Here is a 24,287-nt window from a genome sequence, read left to right as displayed (position 1 = left end):
TTATTTTTTTAAATTTCACCAATTTAGGATATATCGACTCTTATTTTGAAGATTTCCGAACAATTTTTTTATTATTGACATTTTATGGTATTTCAAAGTATAGAATTTGAATTTCAGTTTCGTTTTTTCGATTTTCATCCTTTTAGGATATGTCGATTCGTATTTTCAGATTTTCAACTGATTTTTTTATTGTTAACATTCTAGGATTTCAACATATCGAATTCGAATTTTATTTCTGTTTTTTTGAATTTCACTGTTTTAAGATATATCGATTCGTATTTTGAGGATTTTCGAACGATTTTTTGATTGTTGACATTCTAGGGTATTTTAACGTTTAGAATTCAAATTTCAGTTTTTTTTTTTGAATTTCACCGCTTTAGGATATATCGACTCGTATTTTGAAAATTTTCGAATGATTTTTCGATTATTGACCGTTTAGGGTATTTCAACATTTAGAATTCGAATTTCAATTTCATTTTTTTAAATTTCAACAGTTTAGGATATATCGACTCATATTTTGAAGATTTTCAAACGATTTTTCAATTGTTAACATTCTAGGATATTTCAATATTTACAATTCAAATTTCAGTTTCATTTTTTCGAATTTTACGGTTTTAAGATATATCGATTCGTATTTTGAGGATTTCCAAACGATTTTTTGATTATTAACATTTTAAGGAATTTCAACATATAGAATTTGAATTTCAGTTTTATTTTTTTGATTTTCATAGTTTTATAATATATCACTCGTACTTTTTCAGATTTCTGAATGATTTTTTTATTGTTGATATTCTAGGGTATTTCAACTTATAGAATTCAAATTTCAGTTCCGTTTTTTTATTTTCGCCTTTTTAAGATAATGAAATCTTATTTTTTAAATTTTGTCATTTCTTTTTTGATTGTTTTCTATTTTTCATCTTTCTATTTTTTTCATTAGTACATTTGTTTACATATTTGTTTTTTATTAATGTCTTACGATTTTGTAAAATTTTTACAAGATATTTCTCGTAAAGAAAACGTGTTAAAGGCAAGCTGCGAATCTCCGATGAATCTAGACACTTCAGGGCAGATGTGATATGTTGTGCACAACGTACCGCATTATCCAAGATTACTTCTATACTGACCCCAGATCAGCTTCGACTATTTAAGAGGACATGTTTTGGGCATCTCCTTCGTTTGTCCTAAACCAAATTCTCCGGGATATTGGTTCATGCATTTCTACTACGACAGCTACATCGGCCTTCCGTCAGAGATGAGTTATGGTTTAGGGTTAGTGGGGTTTATATAAGATTTAGCCCGTTTGAGTTTGCTTTGATGACGGGCCTTTCATTTAGCCGACACATTGTTATTTCTTCATATATTTCTCACTCCTTCAGACATAGGATCACAGATACATACTTTCGGGATTGTCCGAAAGTGCAGATGACATAGAACGTGTTTTCTTGGCCAGTCCATGGGGGGATGACAATATTGACGCTGTCAAGATGGCCTTGTTGTATATTCTTCATATGGTGTTGTTAGGAAATGATCGGCAAAAGAAGGTATATGTGGAATACTTACAGTTTGTTGATCATCTAGCGTTGTCGTGCAACAAATAACGTACAAGTCTATGTCATAAGTGAGTGACAGAGTGTGCTCCGAACGGATGTCTGAAATGCATAAATACGACCTCTATGAATTTCCTTTTGCATTTTAGGTAAGTTTTAATTTATTGATTATATATATTAATTGACAAAAATATGGATTGATTTATTTAAATCGTTAATGGTTATATTGCAGTATTGGATATATGAGACGCTAGACACCTTATACGATTGGGTTGACATGATTGATATCTATGTGTCCCCACGAATGTCTAGGTGGCATACGTGGGACATCCCTAGTTGGACTCATATTTTCACTGGTGATCCGATATGTAATCGTTAATTAATAAGTCGATTAATTAATTGAATATTGCAATTATTTTTACTTATATATCTTTATGATTAGGCTGATGTCACATTCCCCTTCATCCATCAACGATGAATGAGGGTTTACCATGGTATGCTGACATTTACGAGTACACCGGTTTGCCAGATATTGATTCCTCCTCATTATCTTCGGTTCCTCTCGCGATAAGAGACAAGGCTTCTATAGTCTCAAGACATTCAGATATACCCATCGAGACTTCTGAGACACCTGAGGAGTTTATTTAGCCTCTTATTATGGAGCAGTCTATCTGTCCCCCTAGAGTTCAAAGCCCACTGACCACAGACCTTCCTAGAGTTGAGGACCGTACTAACTATCCTATCACCAAGGAGTATCCCCCATCAGTATTAGCCATTATTTCCACATTAAATGCTGCATTGACACACTAGGGTGCTACGATTTTGCTTGAGATTTCGAGTTTTCCTGACAATATGTCTTCATAGATGACTCAATTAGAGGATCGTATGACTCGTTTGGAGGACATCATCATGCGTACATATCCAACCCCCGTCGATTAGGTTGTAAAACCACGTCTAATTTATTACTTATAAAAATTGTATTTCATTATTATTCTGACAACTATATTATCTTCATACAGGATAGGCACGACAGTATCAGGACGACCTCTCCCATTGACAGGGCATTACCATCCCATTAGCCACATGAAGTCTGTATTTAATTTCAAAAATATATTTAATATTAAATGTTGTTATTAAATTATAATATTGTTATATATAAAATGTCACTGATTAAGTTATTATTACTATTACCCTAGGGTAGTCGCCACAATGAGGCACCGGTTGGCCCTTTTGTTGGATCACCTGTTCGATCTGAGGTATGTCACTTATTGATGGAGTTCTATTTTTATAACTGTTTTGTTATCGATTAATTCATTTTATATATTCATATAGGGTTTTCCTCATGAAGGTCTTTCGGTCGAATGTCCGATTGCTTCAGATCCTCTACTTAAGGTATGAAAATTATTGTAGATATTATATTTTATATGAAATATCATTTACCATTTTGTTCTTTTCATGCATATAGGGGACCCGCATTGAGATATTATCGATCAAGGGTTCTCCTCGAACACTTTCCCCAAAAGTTAAGGTTATGTTTTTTTAAGAAATGTCATTGATCGATTTGTTTTTCCAGTTATAATATTTATTTAACAATGTTTTGTCTCATTTTCAGGATGAGCGATTATGATTACTTGCTGATATCCCGAGCTCCAGCAAAAAGATAGTGGATATTAGTTCACAAGAGGAGGACTTCCAGGAGGAAGTTTTCGAGGCCATCCATATTGAGGTATATTAATTATAATTGGTATATAAATATTCATATATATTGTTCATTGAGATTTTCAAAATTACAATTTTGCGATCCGTTGAGGGGGCATGCACGGTGGACTTGACCATGATTCAAGATTCTCCAACCAAACCTCCTCTCGCATACATGGAGAAGGTAACATTAATCGATTAATGCATAATTGTTGCATAGGATGAAATAATGAATTAATAGGTGTATGTACTTGCAGTTGATTCGTATGGCACACAATCAGATCGTTTGGAAGGGTTTGCTCGTTCACACCTCGTATACAAATACAATCAAAGGGAGGGCAAAATGATAACTCAGGACCATTCCATCCTCTACCTCAGAGCGTGAGGAATCTTTCCTCACGTGGTACACCAAAGCTGCAGCTTTCGACTCGCATGATGTTTACTTCATCTGATCGAAGTCGAAGGACAGTTTTTGGTGCCTTGTGGTAGAGTTGCGCGAGTGACTGACCGACGATGTAAGTTGTCTATACTATATAATTTGGTTAAAAGTTTGATATATTCGTCAATAACTAACACATTTGAAGTTGTTTATACCATTTCAGCATTTGGATTCCTTTTTGGCTATATTATGTCAGCACTAGGACGATTATCGTTCGATTGTTTCACAACGCTGGACGACTGCCTACACATTCTTCGTAGGACATATTAGATGGCCTACAAGAGTTGGTAGACCACACAAGATGAGGAGTTTCAGTTTTCGAGATTCTTCACAAGGATAATTGAGGCAACTTATACCCCTGGGTTGTTTTACAAACCATGAGAAATGGTCGATAAGGTATAGTATAATAGTATTTTCATTATATTTTACGTTGAATTAGTTTATAATCAACTTTAATTTGTCACTGTTTATAGGTTTATATTCCTATAAATTTCGACTGCACACATTGGGTGGTCAGAGTTATAGATTTTTGTGAGTGGTCGATTATGGTGTATGATTCGGATGTATCATACTTAGGGAATATGGGGTCTTTCGAGTGGCGGATGCGACTGTACACGACATTCATACTTGCATTAATAGAGGTGATGAGTTTCTGGACCACTTCTGGGTAGACTCCATGACGTGATCCCCTTGTGTTACATTGAGTGACGGATGTCCCTCAGTAGGGGGGAGGCTCTAGTGACTGTGAAATATTTATGTTACATTTTTTTGAGTGTTTGACATTGTCATGGACTGTCGATTTTCCCCAAGAGTCGTCTACCTCCATGAGTCGACATTTAGTGTTGCAGTTGTTTTTTCACTGTATCAAGTAAATCACGGGTGTATATTTAGTTAACTCATTGTTTATTTATCATTCTTCATATATTCTTATGTATATATTTATTGTATGTGCATATGTGTATGATGTACGATGTACTTTATCTATCATTATATATGAATATCCTTTTGATTTTATTTTTTAAATAATCTTGTCACGGAAATAATGATATGTGATTTGAGTGATGTTACTATCAAACATGAGATGAAATAAAAAAAAATACTCAAACAACTCATTCTAACAAATATGAAATGAAGAAATTATTCACACTAAAGTTATTACATCAAAAAACCCCTTATATTTTTTAATATTTAATTTAACCCCTATAATTATTTAACAATTTATGTAATACCCTCGTATGTTATCTTGTATCAAAATGCATTTATTTGTTATTAACATTCCATTTAAAACATTTTTACAATATTTAATATCAAAATACCCCATATATTTTTTTAATATTTCATTTAACCCCCTAAATTATCTAATAATTTATTTAACAACCTTCTCTGTTACTTTGTATCAAAATGTATTTATCTATTCTTAACATTTCATTTAAACTTTCTTACTATGTTTAATCTCAAATTACCCCCTATATTTTGTAATATCTTTTTAACCCCTCGTACTTATCTAATATTTCATTTAATACCTTCGTATGTTTCCTATTATCAAAATACATCTATTCATTCTTAACATGTTTCTAAATCTTTCATATATTATGAAATATCAAAATACCCCCATGTTTTTCTTAACATTTTATTTAATCCCCTATAATTATCTAACATTTCATTTAACACCATTTTATGATCTCTTATATCAAAAAACATCTATCTATTTTTAAACTATTATTTAAATCCTTCATGTATTATGTAATTTCAAAATACCTCATATATTTTTTTGATATTATTTTTGCCCCCTATAATTACCTAACATTGCATTTACCACCCTTGTATGTTGTCTCATATCAAAATACATCTTCCTAAAATTTCATTTATAATGCTCTTACAATGTTTAATATCAAAATACCCCCATATTTTTATAACATTTCATTTGACCCTCCATAATTATCTAACATTACATTTAATACATTTATATGTTGTCTTGTATCAAAATATACCTATATTCATAACATGTTATTTAAATCCTTTATATATTGTATAATATCAAAATACCCCCCCCCCATATTTATCTAACATTCATTTAATCCCTATATTATTATCTAATATTCAAGTACCTCTTTACATGACATATAAACTAGATTTAACAAATAAAATTAAGTTTTTAGGTTAAGATTCGTATAAATACTTTTTTTCACGAATAACTTTTTTTCGATTCAAATTTAGAAATACGAACTTCTTCCATTCAAATGAACCCATATTAATTGATATTAGGTAAAAATGAGAGTGAGAGTGAGATGAGAAGTATGTGTAATAAAAGTGAGAGAGAGAGTTTATATAGATGTGGTAAAGGGTAATTTTGGTATTTTAAAAAAAATTTAGGGCATTTTTGCTTAGGAATAGAGAAATTGGGCATTTTTGCTTATGAATAGGGAAATTGAACATTTTTGCTTAATGTATGGGTAATTTGGCCAAAATTAATAATTCACTTTTTTTTTAGTGATGATGCTTTCATTGTAACTTCTTTATTAAAATATTGATTTTTTTATTAACAAAATAATTAAAATAATTAAATTTATTTGAATTATAATATATTTTAATAAGAAATTAAGTGAAGAAATACGATTAATTAAATATTAAAATAAAACAACAACAAAATTATTAGAGAAATTGAGAAATAAACATTAAGAGAGTTTGTCTTAAAAGTTAATAGATTGAGAGATTTGATAGTTGAGTGGTTACACCGGGATTAAATAAATTTAAGGTGATATTTATAGATAATTTTAAAAAACAAAAATATGGGCGAGTAGTGGTAAGAAACCAACGACTTTCTGACCATTGGAGTAGTCGTTGCACAACAATTACTCCAATAGTTTGGAAACAGATTTTAATAATTTTTTTAATAGTTTAAAATAGCAAATCTTTCCTACAAGCTCAACATGACCGATTTTAAAGGTAGTGATTTGGATACCATCCATAATTTTGTTAACTATGCCTTTTTATGTTTGGATCATGTCGATCCACTACATCTTACTATTTGAAATACTTGCTAATTGATTAAAAAAATAACTATTTTAATTTTTATTTAAAATATTATAATTTTAATATATTCATTCATTCAATGCACCTAAAGTAGGGTATGAATTAAGCAGAATTGGAGTACTTTTTACTAGAGTCAAACTGAAGTGAATTTAAACTAAAAATTGAATTAAATTAATAATAAAATTATATGTATTTATTTTTTATACATAATTTATGTACACAGATGAGATGTCATCATGTGATTGAATATTTCTTCATCATATGGTAACACATATTTTAAAATTACTTAATTACATGATGACACATCATTATATATATAAATTATATACTAAAAATAGGAATACATAGCATTGCTCTTAAATTAAACTAATTTTCAATCCCACACCAGCTCAACTTTGATCAGCCCTAACACGACCAATCGTGTAACTTGAAAGTCTATTAAACTCCTCAAAATACGATATATATTTTAACACACCCCCTTTTTAACGGGTTAAGTTTGATCATTCTAGTGGATTAACCCTCGACCAGAAGGCTCTAAAACCCTAGTGGGCGTCACCTGGACTCGAATCGCCACACTTCAAGCCATGGCGTGCAATTCCTCAGGCTGTCAGTCCGGTTGTTACAAAAACGAATTTGAACAAGAACAACAAAACTCCAACTCTAACTCCAAGCCTTCGACAACAAGAAGTGGCTATAATATATGCGTAAAGTGCAAGTCCAATGAAGCCCTGACCGGCAGTGGCACCGGTGATGATGGAAGGTTCTGTGGGGATTGCTTTAGGAGTAATCTGTACGGCAAATTCAGGCTTGCTGTTTCTACACATGCTTTGATTACCCCTGCTGATAAAGTTCTTGTCGCCTTCTCCGGTGGCCCTGCTTCCAGGTAATTGGTTTTTTTTAGCTCCGTTTTTCATGTAAATATTTTAAGGTTACGGAGCTGTTTTAATTAACGCATCGAGAATGATAACATTTACAAGTCAAGTGTTTGTTACTAAACCCTTTTATCCTAGTATTACTACTATATACGTAATTACTAAATATAAGGGGAATTTGGTTTATTTCATTTGGTGGGATGATTTTCGTATACGTTAAAGCATGTTTTCACTGGAAATTTTGAGAAATGAAACACAAGTTTTAATTTAGATGTTGAATTAAAAGGGTATAAACAAAAATTTTTTAGCATGTCTAAAGTGGAAGCAAAATCAAATAGGTGTACATTATGTTGTTTCAGGGTAAAGTAAAATGTTGTTTAACTTGTAAGTCTATAAGTCCCATTTACTGTGTTGGAATTACATTTTGAAGATGAATATAATTTTGTTCAGAGTGGCCCTTCAGTTTGTACATGAGAAGCAGCAGATGGCACAGAAGAATTATGATGCTAGTAGAGATGGATCCTTACCTGTATTTGGTGTAGGAGTTGCATTCATTGATGAAAGTGCATATTGTGCAATATCGTCTGATGAAGTTGATGAAACCATCCAAAAAATTAGATCAATTGTTTCGCATCTTGCACCACCAGCAAAAGATTTGCATGTTGTTTCAATAGAAAGTACATTCTCTTTGGATGCACTTGATGCAAGGGAGAAATTCAAAAAGTTACTAGATTCTGTTGGTGATGCCACTGGGAAAGAAGATCTTCTGATGCATCTAAGGATGTTGACTCTGCAAAAGGTTTGGATTTAGATATGACTTTTGATGTATTAATTTGTACAAGAGCATCTGTCGTTGTGTTCTCTATTACAAGATCTTCTTAGACTTTTTAATCTTCTCTTACAGATTGCTTCTGAAAATGGATATAATAGAGTGGTGCTAGGATTATGTACATCGAGGATTGCTTGCCATGTTATTTCTGCCACTGTGAAGGTGTTTCATCATTACTATCTGTTGATTGGCATTTATTTCTGAATTTTAAGCATTATTTTTCTGGATAACAGGTTATACTTTGTTAGTGAAATTTGATTCATATTTTTGAAATAGACACACTTAACCTGGTAAGATTTAGCACATGGTGAATAGTGGAAAAAGTATATGCTTTATGCAGGAGATAAATTTTAGCTTGCAGCTTTTCTCAATTTTAATTACTTCACAGGGTTTTGAACTGTTGATTGTCAAAGCTATCTATCTACAAAAATAAATTGTGTTATCATAGCCTACGGTGGGACTGTAAATATCAACATTCATTAAACCCTAGAAGAATGTATTTTGAGCTCAATGCAATTGGCAGCACAGTTTGTAGACTTGAAATTAAACTAAAATGGCTACTTGCTCATTTCAATTGGCAGTGCAGTTTGTTGACTTGAGATTAAACTAAAATGGCTATTCGGTTGGACTTATTTATTGGCAAAAAGAGCTCTCAATATTAAAATTTATCTTCAAACAATTTGTTATCTTTTGGGTTGCAACTTAAAATGTGCTTATGGGTGATTCAGTAAGCTTTTTGATTTCCTTTAGGAAAGAAACCCAAGATTGGGGCTTCTTCTAAGAGTTTTTTTGAGCTTATTTAACATGCAGTGTTTTTATGTTCAGTTATCCTTTCTTTGACAATTTTGTTAATTTATTGTTGTAGAGCTTTTTTTCTGTTTTATCTAACAAAATAAGTGAAAATTTTTAAATGCTTTATGTTTAATAGGATCTACTTTTATAAACTCTATTTTCATTAGCTATACCTGAAAAAGTCGTACTAAAAAGACCCAAAATAGTGGCATTTTAATTGTGCTTAATATTTGAGCAAAGTAATGGGCAAGACGAATGTGATGTGGGTTACTCATTTTTCAATTTTTTTTTTTAAACTGGGGATGTAAATTGTTGATATCCTGTTTGAAGTTTTGTCTCGTATCAATTCCATGTACTCTAATATAATATTTGTGATCAACCAATCATTTTTATTTGTGCTTCAACAGGGTCAAGGCTATTCTTTACCAGCTGATATACAGTATGTTGATGCCAGGTGGGAGATTCCAGTTGTGCTTCCACTTCGTGGCTGTATAGCCCAAGAGCTCAACATGCTTTGCCACCTTGATGGGTATGTTACTTCCCTAAGTTTCTATTTATTAGGGTTAAATTCGAGCCGAACTTGTTTGAGCTCAAGTTCCATTCAAATGAGCCCGATTGAAACAACCTCAGCCCAAGTGAGCTCAATTTTGAGAATTCGATATTTTCGAGCTCGAGCTTTAACTTTAAGACTGTTTGGCTCGTCAAGCTCGTGAGCCTGAAAAATTCAATATAAAACGATGCTGTTTTAATCAATATATATTAAAACGACATCATTTTAGTATTGAGCCAAACTTAAACTTCGATTCAATTCGAGCTCAAGTTTGAGCACCTTTAAAATGAGTTCGAACTCAAACTTGAGCTTGACTCCATGCAAAACGAGGCGAGTTCAAGTTCGGTTTGGTTCAAATCGAGCTTTACTATTTATCTTTGTATAAAACTCTCTTTTGTGCCTAAGAAGTTTTGTGATAACTGTAAATTAATCAGCATTTTCACCGCTCTATTTTAAACATTTAGCAGTATTTTATTTTCAGGAAATACTATTATGATAAATAAGGCATGGTTTGTTACTGAATGATGAGTCTGATCTCTTGGCAGGGCAGCCTAGAGACTCTGGAATTGCTTAATGGTCCCTCTACTGGTATCAATGGTTTGGTCTCATCATTTCTCAAACTATTGCAGGTAGAAACTGCGTTTGGATCAGATTTCCTTTGAGCTCCATGTTTATGTGTCTTTATTTCATAAAAAGTAGAAATATGCTCTGTACCATGTTCAAAATATTGATGTGGTCAGCAGTTTATTGTCATCTCCAATTGGTATCTGGTTTAGGAGTTGTAACAGAAAATTCTTTTTCAGGAAGAGAATCCTTCTCGAGAGTGCACAATTGTGCGGACAGCTGGAAAGCTAACTCCATTTCATTTCAACAGGATTCCAGAATTAAATGACTCTAATGTTCCTTTAGCATCACAAAGGCGTCAAAAGAGATTCAATCTCAAGTGTAATGAAACCATTTCCTCAGAGTCGTTCTGTCCTTTATGCTATAGTCCACTCAACCCATCAGACTTAAATAGTTTAAGTAATTATAAGAGTAGCCAGAGTTCTGATGCTTTTGGTGCAGCCTGTTGTTCAAGTTGCCGGTTTCAGATATTTCCCAAAGATCCCTCATTAGTTGAGCAGTTTTATTCTCTTCTACCTGAGCCAATGGTTTCCAGAGCAAATTATGGTAGTAACGGCCATTTCAGTGCATTGAGGTGAGAATTTACGTTGATAACCAGCACTACACCTTAACCATGATGTGTTTATTGCTTCAAACCCCTAAAGACACCGTGATCTTATATTTATAGCATTCGTTCGCTTGAAAAATCATTGATATCCTAGTATAGATTGTACTTATCTTATTGCCTCCCAAAATTTATAGAGCAGTACTGTGTACCTGAATAGGTACATAAATATATATATATATATATATATATATAGATTCATACGTGTCATTATATGATTGAGTATTGTTTTATTTTTAATTCACAATAATCCAATCATGTAATGATATATATGTGTGTATATGTTTGCGTACCCAAAGTGGATACACATAATTTTATTAAAATTTATAACCCTTTATTTTTTTCTGCTTTCAGGAAGCGAGTACAAGATTGCTTGCTGTCAGATAATGAAGATGAAACTTGATTTGTCTTGTCTGTTCATCTGGTCCTCTTTGGCTTTTGAGTGCCATCATGTTTTGCCCTAATAAACGAAATGTGAAATATCAGCGTCCCACAAAAAGCACGATGTAGATTTATATGGCCGAGTTTGCCAGAGATATTCTTCTATATTTTGGGAGCAGTGGTCCTGGTTGCTTCGGTAACAATGGATGTATTCACTTATTATTACAGAGATAGTCCCTACTCATTTATGAATTGTATTCGAATGCTAAATCGTCATGTTTCCTTTTGATCAAGTGGTCTTTTTCTTTACCTGATGATGTAATAGCTTTCCACAACTCTCAAAAATGTTGGTTGTCATGCTGAACTTTCTAAGAGTTTTGGTGAATTGTCCAAAATAAATTATTAAACTAAAGTCATTTTGATTAGGGAAACGATACAAAGGAAAGAGTAGTCAGAATTCAAGAAAACATGCTTTGCAAAGTGTATGAGATGAAGCCATATCAAACACCACCTAAAACACAACTAAATGGTGCCAATGTAGCATTTTACAAAACTTATCTAGCTAGACTAGACCATGATTTCTGACAGAACACGTTTACTGATGTTCCCTAGTTACAGCCAAGAAGCCAAACTAAAGGAAAACATCTATTGGAGCACACGTTTTTCACAAATTTCCATCCTCCAAGTGAACTTTTTCCTCAGAAACAGGTTTCTTTGAAAAAAGGTTCACTGATTGATGGAGTGATGCAGCTTGTACTCTGGTTCATACATCCATAACTCACTCAATGTTATTTGCAAGCAACAAAGATACTAGTTCTAACGGATCCGGTGTAATGGTTGTAGATCCAATAACTATACCTCAAGGTTTACCGGTCCAATAAGGCAGGACAGGTTCTCTAATTACCAAATAAAAAGAAAAAAAAGACACAAGTCCTCAAGAAACTTGGGAAAAGAACTCCTCCAGTTGTTTTTCGCCAATCACCACACCAAGTTTCTCAGTAAAAACAGCATTAATAAGATCAACTCCAACATCTGTTGCCACATCAGCAGATCGCATTTCAATGTACTCACTTAAGTTGTGCACAGTGTTATCTGAACAAGCAGACCAAAGAAACAACTTTTACAATGCAACTGCTTCTATGTATCATCATGAGCCTGTTAGCTATAATAAAAGAGACAGACTACAACAGAAAAACATTACCATATCCTAAAACCTGTAGGCAAGATCTTATACACGATCATTGTCATTACCTTCAGCAACTATAGGTTCATATTTAGGTGGTTCAGCAACCCATTTCCCAACAGAATCCTTCATATGCCTTCGATCAGATGCAAAGTAACGAAGGAATATAGGAGCATGGACAATCCGGAAATACCTGATGCCAAGAAGAGAAGTTCTTATAGCAAAATCATTTAATATTAGGATTTGGAATATACTTTAATCAAGCAACAATGAAACATTAATTGCTTTATGAAGTTAAAACAGACAAATTAAATCAGTGATAAAGGCAGGTCTGTCTGATAGCTTTAGTATCTTAAGAAAAAGATAGTAATATAAATAGAGTTTAAAATAAACATTACAAATTCATGACAATCATTATAGCATTGATCCCTCTTCAAATAAGTTTGGACAATGATATTAACTAGGCTAACAAAGCCCACTTCATGAGAAATTTGAAAATGCAACTAGAATCCAAACAGAAATATTGACTGCAATAATAAATATAATAAAAAGAAATTATAAACTATATTATTTATCAGAGAAAAAAGGTGTAGTAGAAAGCCCAACATGATTAAATCAGGAAAAATTGTTAAACAATTATCCCAGTAATCTAACGGACCAAGTATAACTAGCAAACAAAAAGCAATATAGAGTATCCTATGCAAGCCGGCTACACTGTTGCAGTAAAACAGTCTGGTTCAATGATCAATCAAAAGCTGAAGAATAACATCATTATTTCTCAAAATATTTCTCAGATCTTTATTCTCTAAGTGAACCTTTCAGCAGAAAAATTTACTTCTTTTTCTTTGGATAAGGACTTCACTTAAAGTTCTTCATGAATTGTTACACCGTAGTATACAATATTAAACAATTGAAGATATTTTGAAAAAACATTTTGCAACATCCATTTCCTAAACCATACATAGGAAAAAATTACCATCAATAAATAATTTTTAAAAGTGAAGCAAAGGAACAAGGGAGGAGAGTATCATTCCAATCTTTTTTTATTTGCAGCAATGGAGTAAAACAAGAAATAAAGCAAAAAACAAAAAGGCAAAAGAACCCAAAGAAATTCTATGGTGTGGAACAAGTTTGGTTTCCAGTAAAAGAATAGCATATAGCAGTAGCAAAAGTTTTCTTAAAAGTTTCAGATATGTTTAACTTTTTCACATATGGAGACTATGGTATGCTTCATAATTAGGCCATGTGAGTAACTGATGCAGGTGTTCTTATTTCCTTCAAAATTAAAAACAATGGCCGCTTAAGTGAAATTATACTACATCTTAAGTTACCAATTCCACTAAATTTCTCATAAATGCATTCATATAAACTGACAAACAGTATGTAATCTCATCGAAATCCATTAAGGAAATCACAGCTTACCTATGAAACTCAGAGAAGAGCTGAAAAGAAGGACGGATGGTCTCTGACAAATAGGGAGTCAAAGGAGAAGGAAATGGAAGACTGGAATCCAAGTCCCACACTAAACAAGGAAAAGCACCATCATTTTTCCTCTGCTTATACCAAAGGCAACAAAAGAAACAAAAAGTAACCATTAGTGACCAAAAACATATCCTTACAACCTACTTTATCAATCCATAACAACTAAATTCATGGTAAGGTTTAGCTGTCACCTGAATGCAAATGACATGGTAATCCCACAGAATAATTCCATCTACTCTCTTACTAGCCTTCTGATTCCACAGGGGAATCTACAATACAATCATGAAACAATAAAACTAAAAGATAAAATTTTCAAACTCATACTAAAGTCTAGATACTATGACTCGCAATTAACTCGAGCATTCCAACCATAAAATCGATCCAAAACCACAACTATATAATCCACTACTTCTCTATCGAAATTAGTTATGTGTACATTGAGGAAGCAAGAGATACCCATTTTCCCAAAAGTACACCAAAATTTACCAAAAACAAAGATTCTAAAACAACATTTAATGAGTCAACCATGGAACTTCTAAAGAACCGACTAAAAATTACATATTGTATCATCGCGAAGTAGCCCATCAATCTATCTACTCCATTTGCCGAATCTCTGCCACTGAACTCATTACTTCGAATTAAAAAAAAATTGAGAACAAGTTCAACTAATTGAAGAAAAAAGAAATAAAGGTCAAATCGACAACACACATGCCTGTTTTTTCTCGTTAGAGATGAAAACTACAAAAAGATCTGATCCGTCCGCATCAGCTGTTCCACTGCCGCACAATTTCTTGCAAAGCAAGTAAACATTCTCTTCACTGAATTTATGAAACAAACAAATGATTACCCTAATCTTCATCAAGAAACCAAATTAAACCCTAAAAAAAGGAAATGAAGTTACCAGTAAAAAGGAGTGTGATCGAATTCAGAGAACTTCATGGCCATGCTGCTGGATTCCAGTTTTTGGTATGCCGATAAATTTAATGAGATAGAGAAACAAAAACGGTGTCGGTTAGGTTGCCATTATTCCGGTGCAGTTTTAACCAACCCAGCTGACACTAAGAGAAATAAATTAAAATAAGGAAAATCAAACTAAATATCCATTTTGCCCTCAATTAAGCAAAAATCCCCTATTTTTCAATTCCTCAAAAATGTCCCATTTTTAAAGTTCCAAACAAAAATACCCCAAAAATTTTAAAATATCAAAACTATCCTTTACCATTTTTATAAAAACCCTCACTCTCATTCATTTCTCACATCATTAAAACACTCGCTTTCACTTTCATTTTTATTCAATATTTAATATTGCGAGTTCATTCAAAAAGAAAAATTTTGTACTTCTAAATTCAAATTAAAACAAATCAATTTGTGAGAAAAAGTATTTATATGAATTTTCACTCAAAATCTAATTTTATTTGTTAAATCAAGTTCGTATGTTATATATAAAAAGGGTATTTGGATGTTTAATAATATTTTAGAGGGTTAAAAAAATATTAAAAAATATGGGAGGAATTTTGATGTTAAATAATGTATGAAGATTTTAAATGAAATATTAAAAAAATATAAAAGCATTTTGATACAAGACAACATATGATGGTGTTAAATGAAATGTTACATAAATATAAGGAGTTAAATGAAATGTTGAAAAAATATGAGAGACATTTTGATATTAACTAATGTAATAAAGTTTTAACTTAAATGTTAGAACAATATAGGGGTATTTCGATATAAAACAATATATGAAGGTGTTAAAAATGTTAGATAAATATATGGAGTTAAATGAAATGTTGAAAAAATATGAGAGATATTTTGATAATAAACAATGTGTAAAGGTTTTCAATGAAATTTTAGAAAAATATAAGTATAAGGGTATTTTGATACAAGACAATATTTAAGAGTGTTAAATGATAAGTTAGATAAATATAGGGGGTTAAAAAAGTTGAAAAAATATAGGGACACCTTAATATTCAACAATGTATGAAGATTTTAAATGAAATGTTGAAATGTTAGAAAAATATATGAGCATTTTGACAAGACAACATATGGGGATGTTAAAAAATGTTAAATAAATATAGGAGTTAAATGAAATGTTAGAAAAAGATGGGAGCATTTTGATATTAAACAATGTAAAAAGGTTTTAAATAAAATGTTAGGAATATATAGATGCATTTCGATAACAAACAACATATAAGGGTATTAAATAAAATGTTAGATAAATACAGAGATTAAATTAAATGTTAAAAAATATGAGAGTATTTTGATATTAAACAATGTAAGAAGGTTTTAAATAAAATATTAGAAATATATAAAGACTTTGATAAAATATAAGGCATATCAATACAATACAATTGAGGTGGTTAAAGAAAATTTTAAATAAATGTAAGGGGTATTATGAAATTAGACAAAATATAAGGGTACTTAAAAATATGTAGACAATGAGAGGGCATTTATGGTATTATAAGAAAGCAAGTTCATATATGTTATTAAAAAATGTGAATTTCAATATTCTATAATATATTAGGGAGTAAAAAAGTATTAAAAAATATATGGGTCATTTGGTTATTAACTAATATATGAAATTAACATTTGGATATTATAAAAGTATGAATTTTTTAATATGCTTTTCTAACACCTTATCAATCGCTTTTGGCTCCTTATATAGTAAAAAATATTATTTGAAACAGAATAGAGTCGTTATCTTGAAAAATTTTCCCATTTGGAAATGAAGAAAAGAGGATTTTCTCTAAAAAACAGTACATGAACGAGATGGACACCTTTTAAGGGGGGGGAGGGGTCGGTACCAATAATTTCAGCATAAGGTCAATCTTGGTCAAAGTTTCCAGTGGTCAACAATAAATGCTTTTGCCAATAGGTATTGATCGGTACATTTGAATGTATTGATCGTTCATGGCCTTGATGACTCATTCTTCAAAATTCCAGAAATGGTAACGAGGAGGGGAATGATTGAATGAGAGACTAATGTCCCGAGCAATTTTTATGTTGTGAACTAGCTAGATGCCTTCATGAATAGTCTGGACTTTTTCTTTGACTTTAACTGTGTTGACTCTAAGGGAACGTCATAGTAACAAGTTGACATAATATTATGTGCCTAAAATTGATGTATCTTCGACCACTTCAACATTTTCGACCCCCAAGTTCTTAGCCATGCACCATTCGACCTAAGCTAATGAAGGGAATGAGGGAAAAGCTCCATGCAAGCCTAAAGAAACTTTGCCATCTCCAATTTGACCCAACTTTACTTTTGGATGCACTCTCATTACTTGCATCCAAGGCCTTAATGAAATGGAAGCTTAAATGAGTCCAAGAAACCAACTACAAGCCCACTTTGAAGCCCAAGTAGATAAGGCAGCCATCCATCACTTAAATTGGAGCCCAAGATGCCATGAAGCCCATTTAGTTTGAATTGCAATTAAAAAGGAATCAAGTAACTTTAGTTGGTGGACATAGTTCCACTTTTTAGGGAAAAGTTGTTCCCTATGCATGCTCATTTTGCCGCCACTTCCTCTTATATATAAGCGTGGCTTTTTCACTTGTAAACTTTAGACTTCTTTGATGGTGAAATTTTCAAGCAAAGCTTTGGAGTTTTTCTTTGTTTGTTCCTTTATCCAATTCATCTTGGAGGAAGAATTGGTGATGAAAGATCCTAAGGTTGGTGGAACTTTCCTTTATGCCTTGGTTAATTTTCTTGTTACCCTTGAAATCTAAAGTGTGAAGATGTGAACGTGTATTGTATGCCTCGGATACTGTTCACAGTGTATGATTTTGCAATTTCCAGTTTTTGCCAGCAAACTTTGAAGCTAGTTTTGAATGTTTTGTTGATTGAGCTATGGTTGATATTATATACCATTGGAAAGCTTTTTGAATGCCTTTTCCAATGATATATAATTTGCATGATTTGGAGGTCATTTGATGGTTAAAATTGAAAGACAAATTGCTACTATACCAAATAAATAGTAATTTCCAGAATTGAGTTTGTGTGTTGTTGCATTGTCTTGATGGAAATGCACCATTTAGTGTCAGAGCCTAGGGTGTTTGTGTAATTTGTTGACTGATTTTTGCCTCTCGGAGCTATTGTTCACCTTCGAAATTTACTGTTCACTATAAAATTACTGTTCACAGAACCTTAATTTCCCTTAAACACTTACCAATACTCTCCCCCAACCTTTAAACACTTATAACCATTAGTCTTTACCCACTAGCTATCACCAAAAATGTTCCATAAAAGAACTTCATCTTTATCCTACTCACTTCCTCATCCTTGGGAATTCGCCCACATGTCATTAAAAGAAGAGGTCAAAGGAGAATTTAAGGCCATTAGGGACCAAATGAATCAAATGATGCAAATGATGAGAGACTTGACCCTCACTCAAAACTGGGCACCCTTATCACAACCTCAAACTTCAACACAAAGCCAAATACCCTCTTCTCCACCTCACCCAACCCAACTACATCACCCAAGAAGACATATTAGACCTTCGCCTCCTCCTCCTAAACATACTAGAGAGGAATTGATAATTCATGATGACTCAAGTGAGGAAGAATAAGAGAGACCACCTAGGAGAGAAAAGGATGATGATAGGGGTTTAAAGATTGAAATTTTAGAATTCGAAGGGAGCATGAGTTCGGATAATTTTGTTGATTGGTTACATGCTATTGAAAGAGTTTTTCAATATAAGGGTTATTCGAATGAGAAGAAATATAAGCTTGCTATCTTGAAATTCAAGGATTATGCATCCTTATGGTGGGAAAATCTTAAGAAGCAAAGGGAAATGGATAGTAGAGAAAGAGTGAGATCTTGGGAGAAACTAAAGAAGCTTATGAAGAGAAGATTCCTCTCGGAAAACCATAAACAAGATCTTTACATCAAGCTATACACCATTAAGCAAGGAAGTGATGAAGTAGAGCATTACATAAGGGAGTTGAGAAGCTATTAATGAGGAGTAAGCTTTTGGAAGTGAAAAAGCAAACCATTGTAAGATTGATTAGTGGCTTAAACCAAGACATTGCTTATATGGTGGAGTTGCAACCATATTTCACTTTTGAAGATGTTTGTATGTTGGCTATTAAAGTGGAGAAGCAAAAGAAGGCCATGAAGTCCATGGTTGCCAAGCCATTTACCAAAGGGACTTCATTTTCCAAAAGTCCTCCTTTCAACAAGGGACCCACCTTTCAAAAGGGTTCCCTATCCAACTATAAGGTTGTCGAAACCACTTCCAAGGAGAAAGGGAAAGAAAAGGTGGTAAAACCTAGCAAGAACAAACCAAACAAGGGAAAACTTGATCTCTCCAATAAAAAGTGCTTTAAATGCCAAGGCTATAGACACTTCCAAGTCGAATGCCCAAATAGAAGAGCTTTGTCATTGATGGAGATTCAAGCTATTGAAGAATCTCTTCAAGTAGATGAAGAAAATAAAGATTATGGCCATGAAGATGAAGCTGTCAAAGAAGAAAACGAGGAGGTCATGCAAAAGGCTGATGAGGGAGAGATGTTAGTGATTAGAAGAGCATTGCATTCAAAGTCCTTTCCACATGAGGAACAAAGGCTCCAAATTTTCCAATCAAGATACACCATTGGAGGCAAGGTGTGTTCTTTGATTATAGATAGTGGAAGTTGTGCAAATGTGGCTTCATCTACATTAGTAGAGAAACTTGGATTGTCTACCATACCTCATCCTCAACCATATAAGCTCCAATGGTTGAGCAATGGGACCAGCCTTCAAGTAGCCAAATAAATACTTGTTTCCTTTTCCATTAGCTAACATTACCAAGATGAGACTGTGTGTGATGTAGTTCCCATGGATGCATGCAATTTGTTGCTAGGGAGAGCTTGGCAAATTGATAGAGAAGTGACTTATAATGGTAAAAAGAACACTTATTCCTTCAAATTCAAAGGAAAGACCATTACTTTGTGACCTTTTAGTCCCCAAGAAGCTAATAAGGCTATCAAAGGGAAACAAACTAGAAGGGAGAGTATGTATATGAATAGGCAACAAGTAGAAAAGGCTCTCTTGAGTTTGCAACCTATCTTTGCATTACTTATACTTGAAGGGGAGATCAAACACGAGAAGAAAGAAGCTCATCCCTTAGTTTAACCTCTATTAGCTGAATTCGAAGATGTGTTCCCACTAGAGCTTCCATCCGGCCTCCCTCCTATAAAAGGCATTGAACATCAAATTAACTTGGTTCCAGGTGCACCATTGCCTAATAAACCAGCCTATAGATGCAATCCCATGGAGACTAAAGAGTTGCAAAGGCAAGTGGAAGAATTTATTGAAAAAGGCTTTATAAGGCCTAACATGAGTCTATGTTTCGTTCCAGCCCTACTTGTTCCCAAGAAAGATGGCTCATACAGGATGTGTGTGGATGGTAGAGCCATTAATAATATAACCATCAAGTATAGGTATCCCATCCCTAGACTTGATGACATGTTTGATGAGTTACATGGTGCTTGTGTCTTCTCCAAAATTGATCTAAGGAGTGGCTACCATCAAATAAGGATGAAAGAAGGAGATGAATGGAAGACAACTTTCAAGACTAAAGGAGACTTATATGAATGGTTGGTTATGCCCTTTGGCCTTTCAAATGTTCCAAGGACTTTCTTGAGGCTTATGAATGAGGTACTCAAACCTTTCATTGGCTTTTTTGTTGTTGTGTATTTTGATGACATATTAGCGTATAGCAAAACTTGTGATGTTCATGTCTTGCATTTGAGGAGTGTCTTTGATGTGTTGAGAAAGAATAAGTCATATGCAAAGGAAGAGAAGTGTGAATTCTTTGTAGACCAAGTTGTGTTCCTTGGATATTTAGTTTCCAAAGATGGCATCTAAGTAGATTAATCCAAGGTAGAAGCCATTAAAACTTGGCCCCAACCGATGACTCTTACTGAAGTAAAGAGCTTCCATGGCCTTGCTTCTTTCTATAGATGTTTTGTGCATAATTTTAGCACTCTCATGGCTCCCATTACTGAATGCATGAAGAAGAATGGGTTTGAATGGTCCACGACAGCCTCCAAAGCATTTGAGGAGATTAAAAAGAGGTTATGTGAAGCCCTCATCTTAGCCTTACCTGACTTTGATAAAATATTTGAAGTGGAGTATGATGCTAGTGGAGTTGGCATTGGGGCAGTCCTAACTCAAGCTAAAAGACTTATAACTTATTTTAGTGAGAAGCTTAATTATACAAAGAGGAGATAGTCTACCTATGATAAAGAATTTTATGCTATTGTTAGGGCCTTAGATCAGTGGAGTCATTACTTAAGGCCTAAGCAATTTGTTCTCCATTCAAATCATCAAGCTTTGAAGTTTCTTAGTAGCGAACAAAAGATAAGTGCAAAGCATGCTAAATGGGTAGAATTCCTTCAATCTTTCTCTTTTGTTTCTTCCTATAAGCAAGAAGCTTCTAATGTAGTTGTTGATGCACTCTCAAAGAGACATTATCTATTATCCATACTTGATGCACAAGTCCTTGGGTTTTAGCTCATGAAAGATTATTATCATGAAGATGAAGAGCTTGGAGAGATCTTGAAGAAGTGTTCAATGGGTGCCTATGAAGACTACATTATCCAAGATGGTTTCCTTTTCACAGGAACCAAATTATGCATCCCTAAGGGTGCTTTTAGAGAGCTTTTTATTAGGGAGACAGATGGTGGTAGGTTGGCAGGTCATTTTGGCATAAATAAAACCTTGGATATGCTTAAAGAACATTTCTATTGGCCTAAGATGGTTGGTGATGTCCAAGCCATTGTAACAAGGTGTGGCACTTATGAAAGGTCCAAATCTCATTTCAAAGCTGGTCCTTACATGCCTTTGCCGGTTTCGGAGCAACCTTGGGAAGATCTTAGCATAGATTTTGTGATAGTTCTTCCTATAACTCAAAGAGGGAAAGATGCAATAATGGTGGTGGTTGATAGGTTTTCCAAAATGGCTCACTTCTTACCATGCACCAAGACTAAAGATGCAAGCAAAGTGGCTGACTTATTCTTCAAAAAAGTGGTAAGACTTCATGGAATCCCTAGAACCATAGTTTCGGATAAGGATACCAAATTCTTAAGCCATTTTTGGAGGACTTTGTGGAGTAAATTAGGCACTAAACTTATGTTTAGCACCTTCTATCACCTACAAATGGATGGCCAAACTGAAGCAACCAATAAAACCTTGGGAGCCATTTTGAGAACCATGGTCAGCAAACACTTGAGAGATTGGGATTTGAAGCTTGCACAAGCTAAATTTGTGTACAATAGGAGTCTAAGCACTACAACCGGACACTCTCCATTTGAGGTAGTGTATGGTCTCAATCCTTTAGCTCCTTTGGATCTAACTTCTTTACCTCTTGATGTGCAAGTTCATAAGGAAGCCAAGGAAAAAGCTGTTGCCATGAAGAAACTCCATAAATCCATCAAATTTCAGATCAGGAAGACCAATAAAGCTCACAAGAAAAAGGTCAATAAGCATAAAAAGCCATCAATTTTCAAACCTGGTGACTTGGTTTGGTTGCATTTGAGAAAAGAGAGATTTCCAAGCAAGAGGAGGACTAAGCTAGCTCCAAGGGCTGATGAACCATTTGAAGTGCTTGAGAAGGTGAATGACAATGCATACAAGGTGAATCTTCCGGATGAAATGGGAGGAGTCTTGACCACCTTCAATGTTGGAGATCTTTCATCATACATGGAGGATAGTCACCTTGAAGACTTGAGGGCAAGTCCTTCCCAACCCAGGGGGGATGATGTATCTCCGACCACTTCAACATTTTCGGCCCCCAAGTTCTTAGTCATGCACTATTCGACCCAAGCTAATGAAGGGAATGAGGGAAAAGCTTTATGCAAGCCCAAAAAACCTTTGTCATCTCTAATTTGGCCTAACTTTACTTTTGGATGCACTCTCATTACTTGCATCCAAGGCCTTAATGAAATAAAAGCTTAAATGAGTTCAAGAAGCCAACTACAAGCCCACTTTGAAGCCCAAGTAGATGAGGCAGCCATCCATCACTTAAATTGGAGCCCAAGATGCCATGAAGCCCATTTAGTTGAATTGAAACTAAAGAGGAAGCAAGTAACTTTAGTTGGTGGACATAGTTCCACTTTTTAGGGAACGTTGTTCCTTTGTTGTCATTTTCTTCATTAATATGGTATGGCATTAGTTTATTTGATTAGCTAAGCTTAAATAAAGGTCATAGCTTACTTGTCTAATTAATGGCCTATGCATGCTCATTTTGCCGCCACTTCCTCATGTATATAAGTGTGGCTTTTTCACTTGTAAACTTTAGACTCCTTTGATAGTGAAAATTTCAAGCAAAGCTTTGGAGCTTTTCTTTGTTTGTTCCTTTATCCAATTCATCTTGGAGGAAGAATTCGTGGTGGAAGATCCCAAGGTTGGTGGAATTTTCCTTTATGCCTTGGTTAATTTTCTTGTTACCTTTGAAATCTAAAGTGTGAAGATGTGAATGTGTGTTGTATGCTTCAGATACTGTTTACAGTGTATGATTTTGCAATTTCCAGTTTTTGCTAGCAAACTTTGAAGCTAGTTTTGAATGCCTTGTTAATTGAGTTGTGGTTGATATTATATACCATTACAAAGCTCTTTGAATGCCTTTTCCAATGATATATAATTTGCATGACTGTGCCAAATGAACAGTAATTTTCAGAATTAAGTTTGTGTGTTATTGCATTGTCTTGATGGAAATGCACCAAAAATACACCTTGAATAGTCTATACTTTTTATGGAATGGCTGGTACAAGCCAAATGAAAATTTTTAGAATTTCATAAATGTGAATAGCTAATGCACAATTGGCTAACGAGAAGAATTTTATGATGTATACGCTGCTCCATTGTCATTTTTGTGTTCCAAGCCATCCTCAAGTCTCCATGCAACCTTTGAAGCCAAGAAGAATGAAGTTCTAGCAAATCCCAAGCCAAAGGAGCATTGCACCTTCAATTTTGGCCTAAAACCACTTTTGGGTATAGTCTTATTACATCCACCCAAGGTCCAAATGAATGGCTTGCTCAAATTGATCCAAAAGTGCAACTTTTGAAGTCCATCAATTGCCCAAACATCCAAGCATCATTTTGAGAAGCCCAAAATTGGGTTTTAGTTACATTGAAACTAAGTTAGAATTTAGTTGTTTTAGTTAGGAAACATAATTCCTAAAGTTAAGGAAAAAGCAAATCACTTTTGCCTTTAGTTAATTACTATGTATGGGCTTGTTTTAGAATGCATGACTTAGCTTAATTCAAGGGA

At 33.7% G+C, this 24,287-nt stretch overlaps 2 protein-coding genes across 2 annotated transcripts; one reads left to right on the top strand and one right to left on the bottom strand.

Annotated features, from left to right (window-relative positions):
- The first annotated feature begins 7,157 nt into the window (after nt 1-7,157).
- On the top strand, nt 7,158-11,678 carry LOC123225705 (cytoplasmic tRNA 2-thiolation protein 2). The gene is made up of 7 exons (XM_044649816.1): nt 7,158-7,600; nt 8,040-8,388; nt 8,494-8,580; nt 9,618-9,739; nt 10,311-10,389; nt 10,564-10,958; nt 11,343-11,678. Exons 1-7 carry the CDS (start codon nt 7,302-7,304, stop codon nt 11,389-11,391), a joined length of 1,380 nt encoding a protein of 459 aa, XP_044505751.1. The 5' UTR covers nt 7,158-7,301; the 3' UTR covers nt 11,392-11,678.
- Nucleotides 11,679-11,826: 148 nt separating this feature from the next.
- Nucleotides 11,827-15,096, bottom strand: LOC123225706 (protein N-terminal glutamine amidohydrolase). Its single transcript, XM_044649817.1, has 6 exons — nt 14,936-15,096; nt 14,747-14,852; nt 14,226-14,303; nt 13,975-14,105; nt 12,621-12,745; nt 11,827-12,461 (listed from the first exon to the last, which is right to left on the bottom strand). Exons 1-6 carry the CDS (start codon nt 14,977-14,979, stop codon nt 12,304-12,306), a joined length of 642 nt encoding a protein of 213 aa, XP_044505752.1. The 5' UTR covers nt 14,980-15,096; the 3' UTR covers nt 11,827-12,303.
- Between the last annotated feature and the right edge of the window lie 9,191 nt (nt 15,097-24,287).

The sequence above is a fragment of the Mangifera indica genome, chromosome 9, assembly GCF_011075055.1.
Source record: "Mangifera indica cultivar Alphonso chromosome 9, CATAS_Mindica_2.1, whole genome shotgun sequence".
Classification (NCBI taxonomy): Eukaryota; Viridiplantae; Streptophyta; class Magnoliopsida; order Sapindales; family Anacardiaceae; genus Mangifera; species Mangifera indica.
Note: the sequence above shows the minus strand (reverse complement) of the source record. Positions and strands in the feature narration are given on the sequence as shown.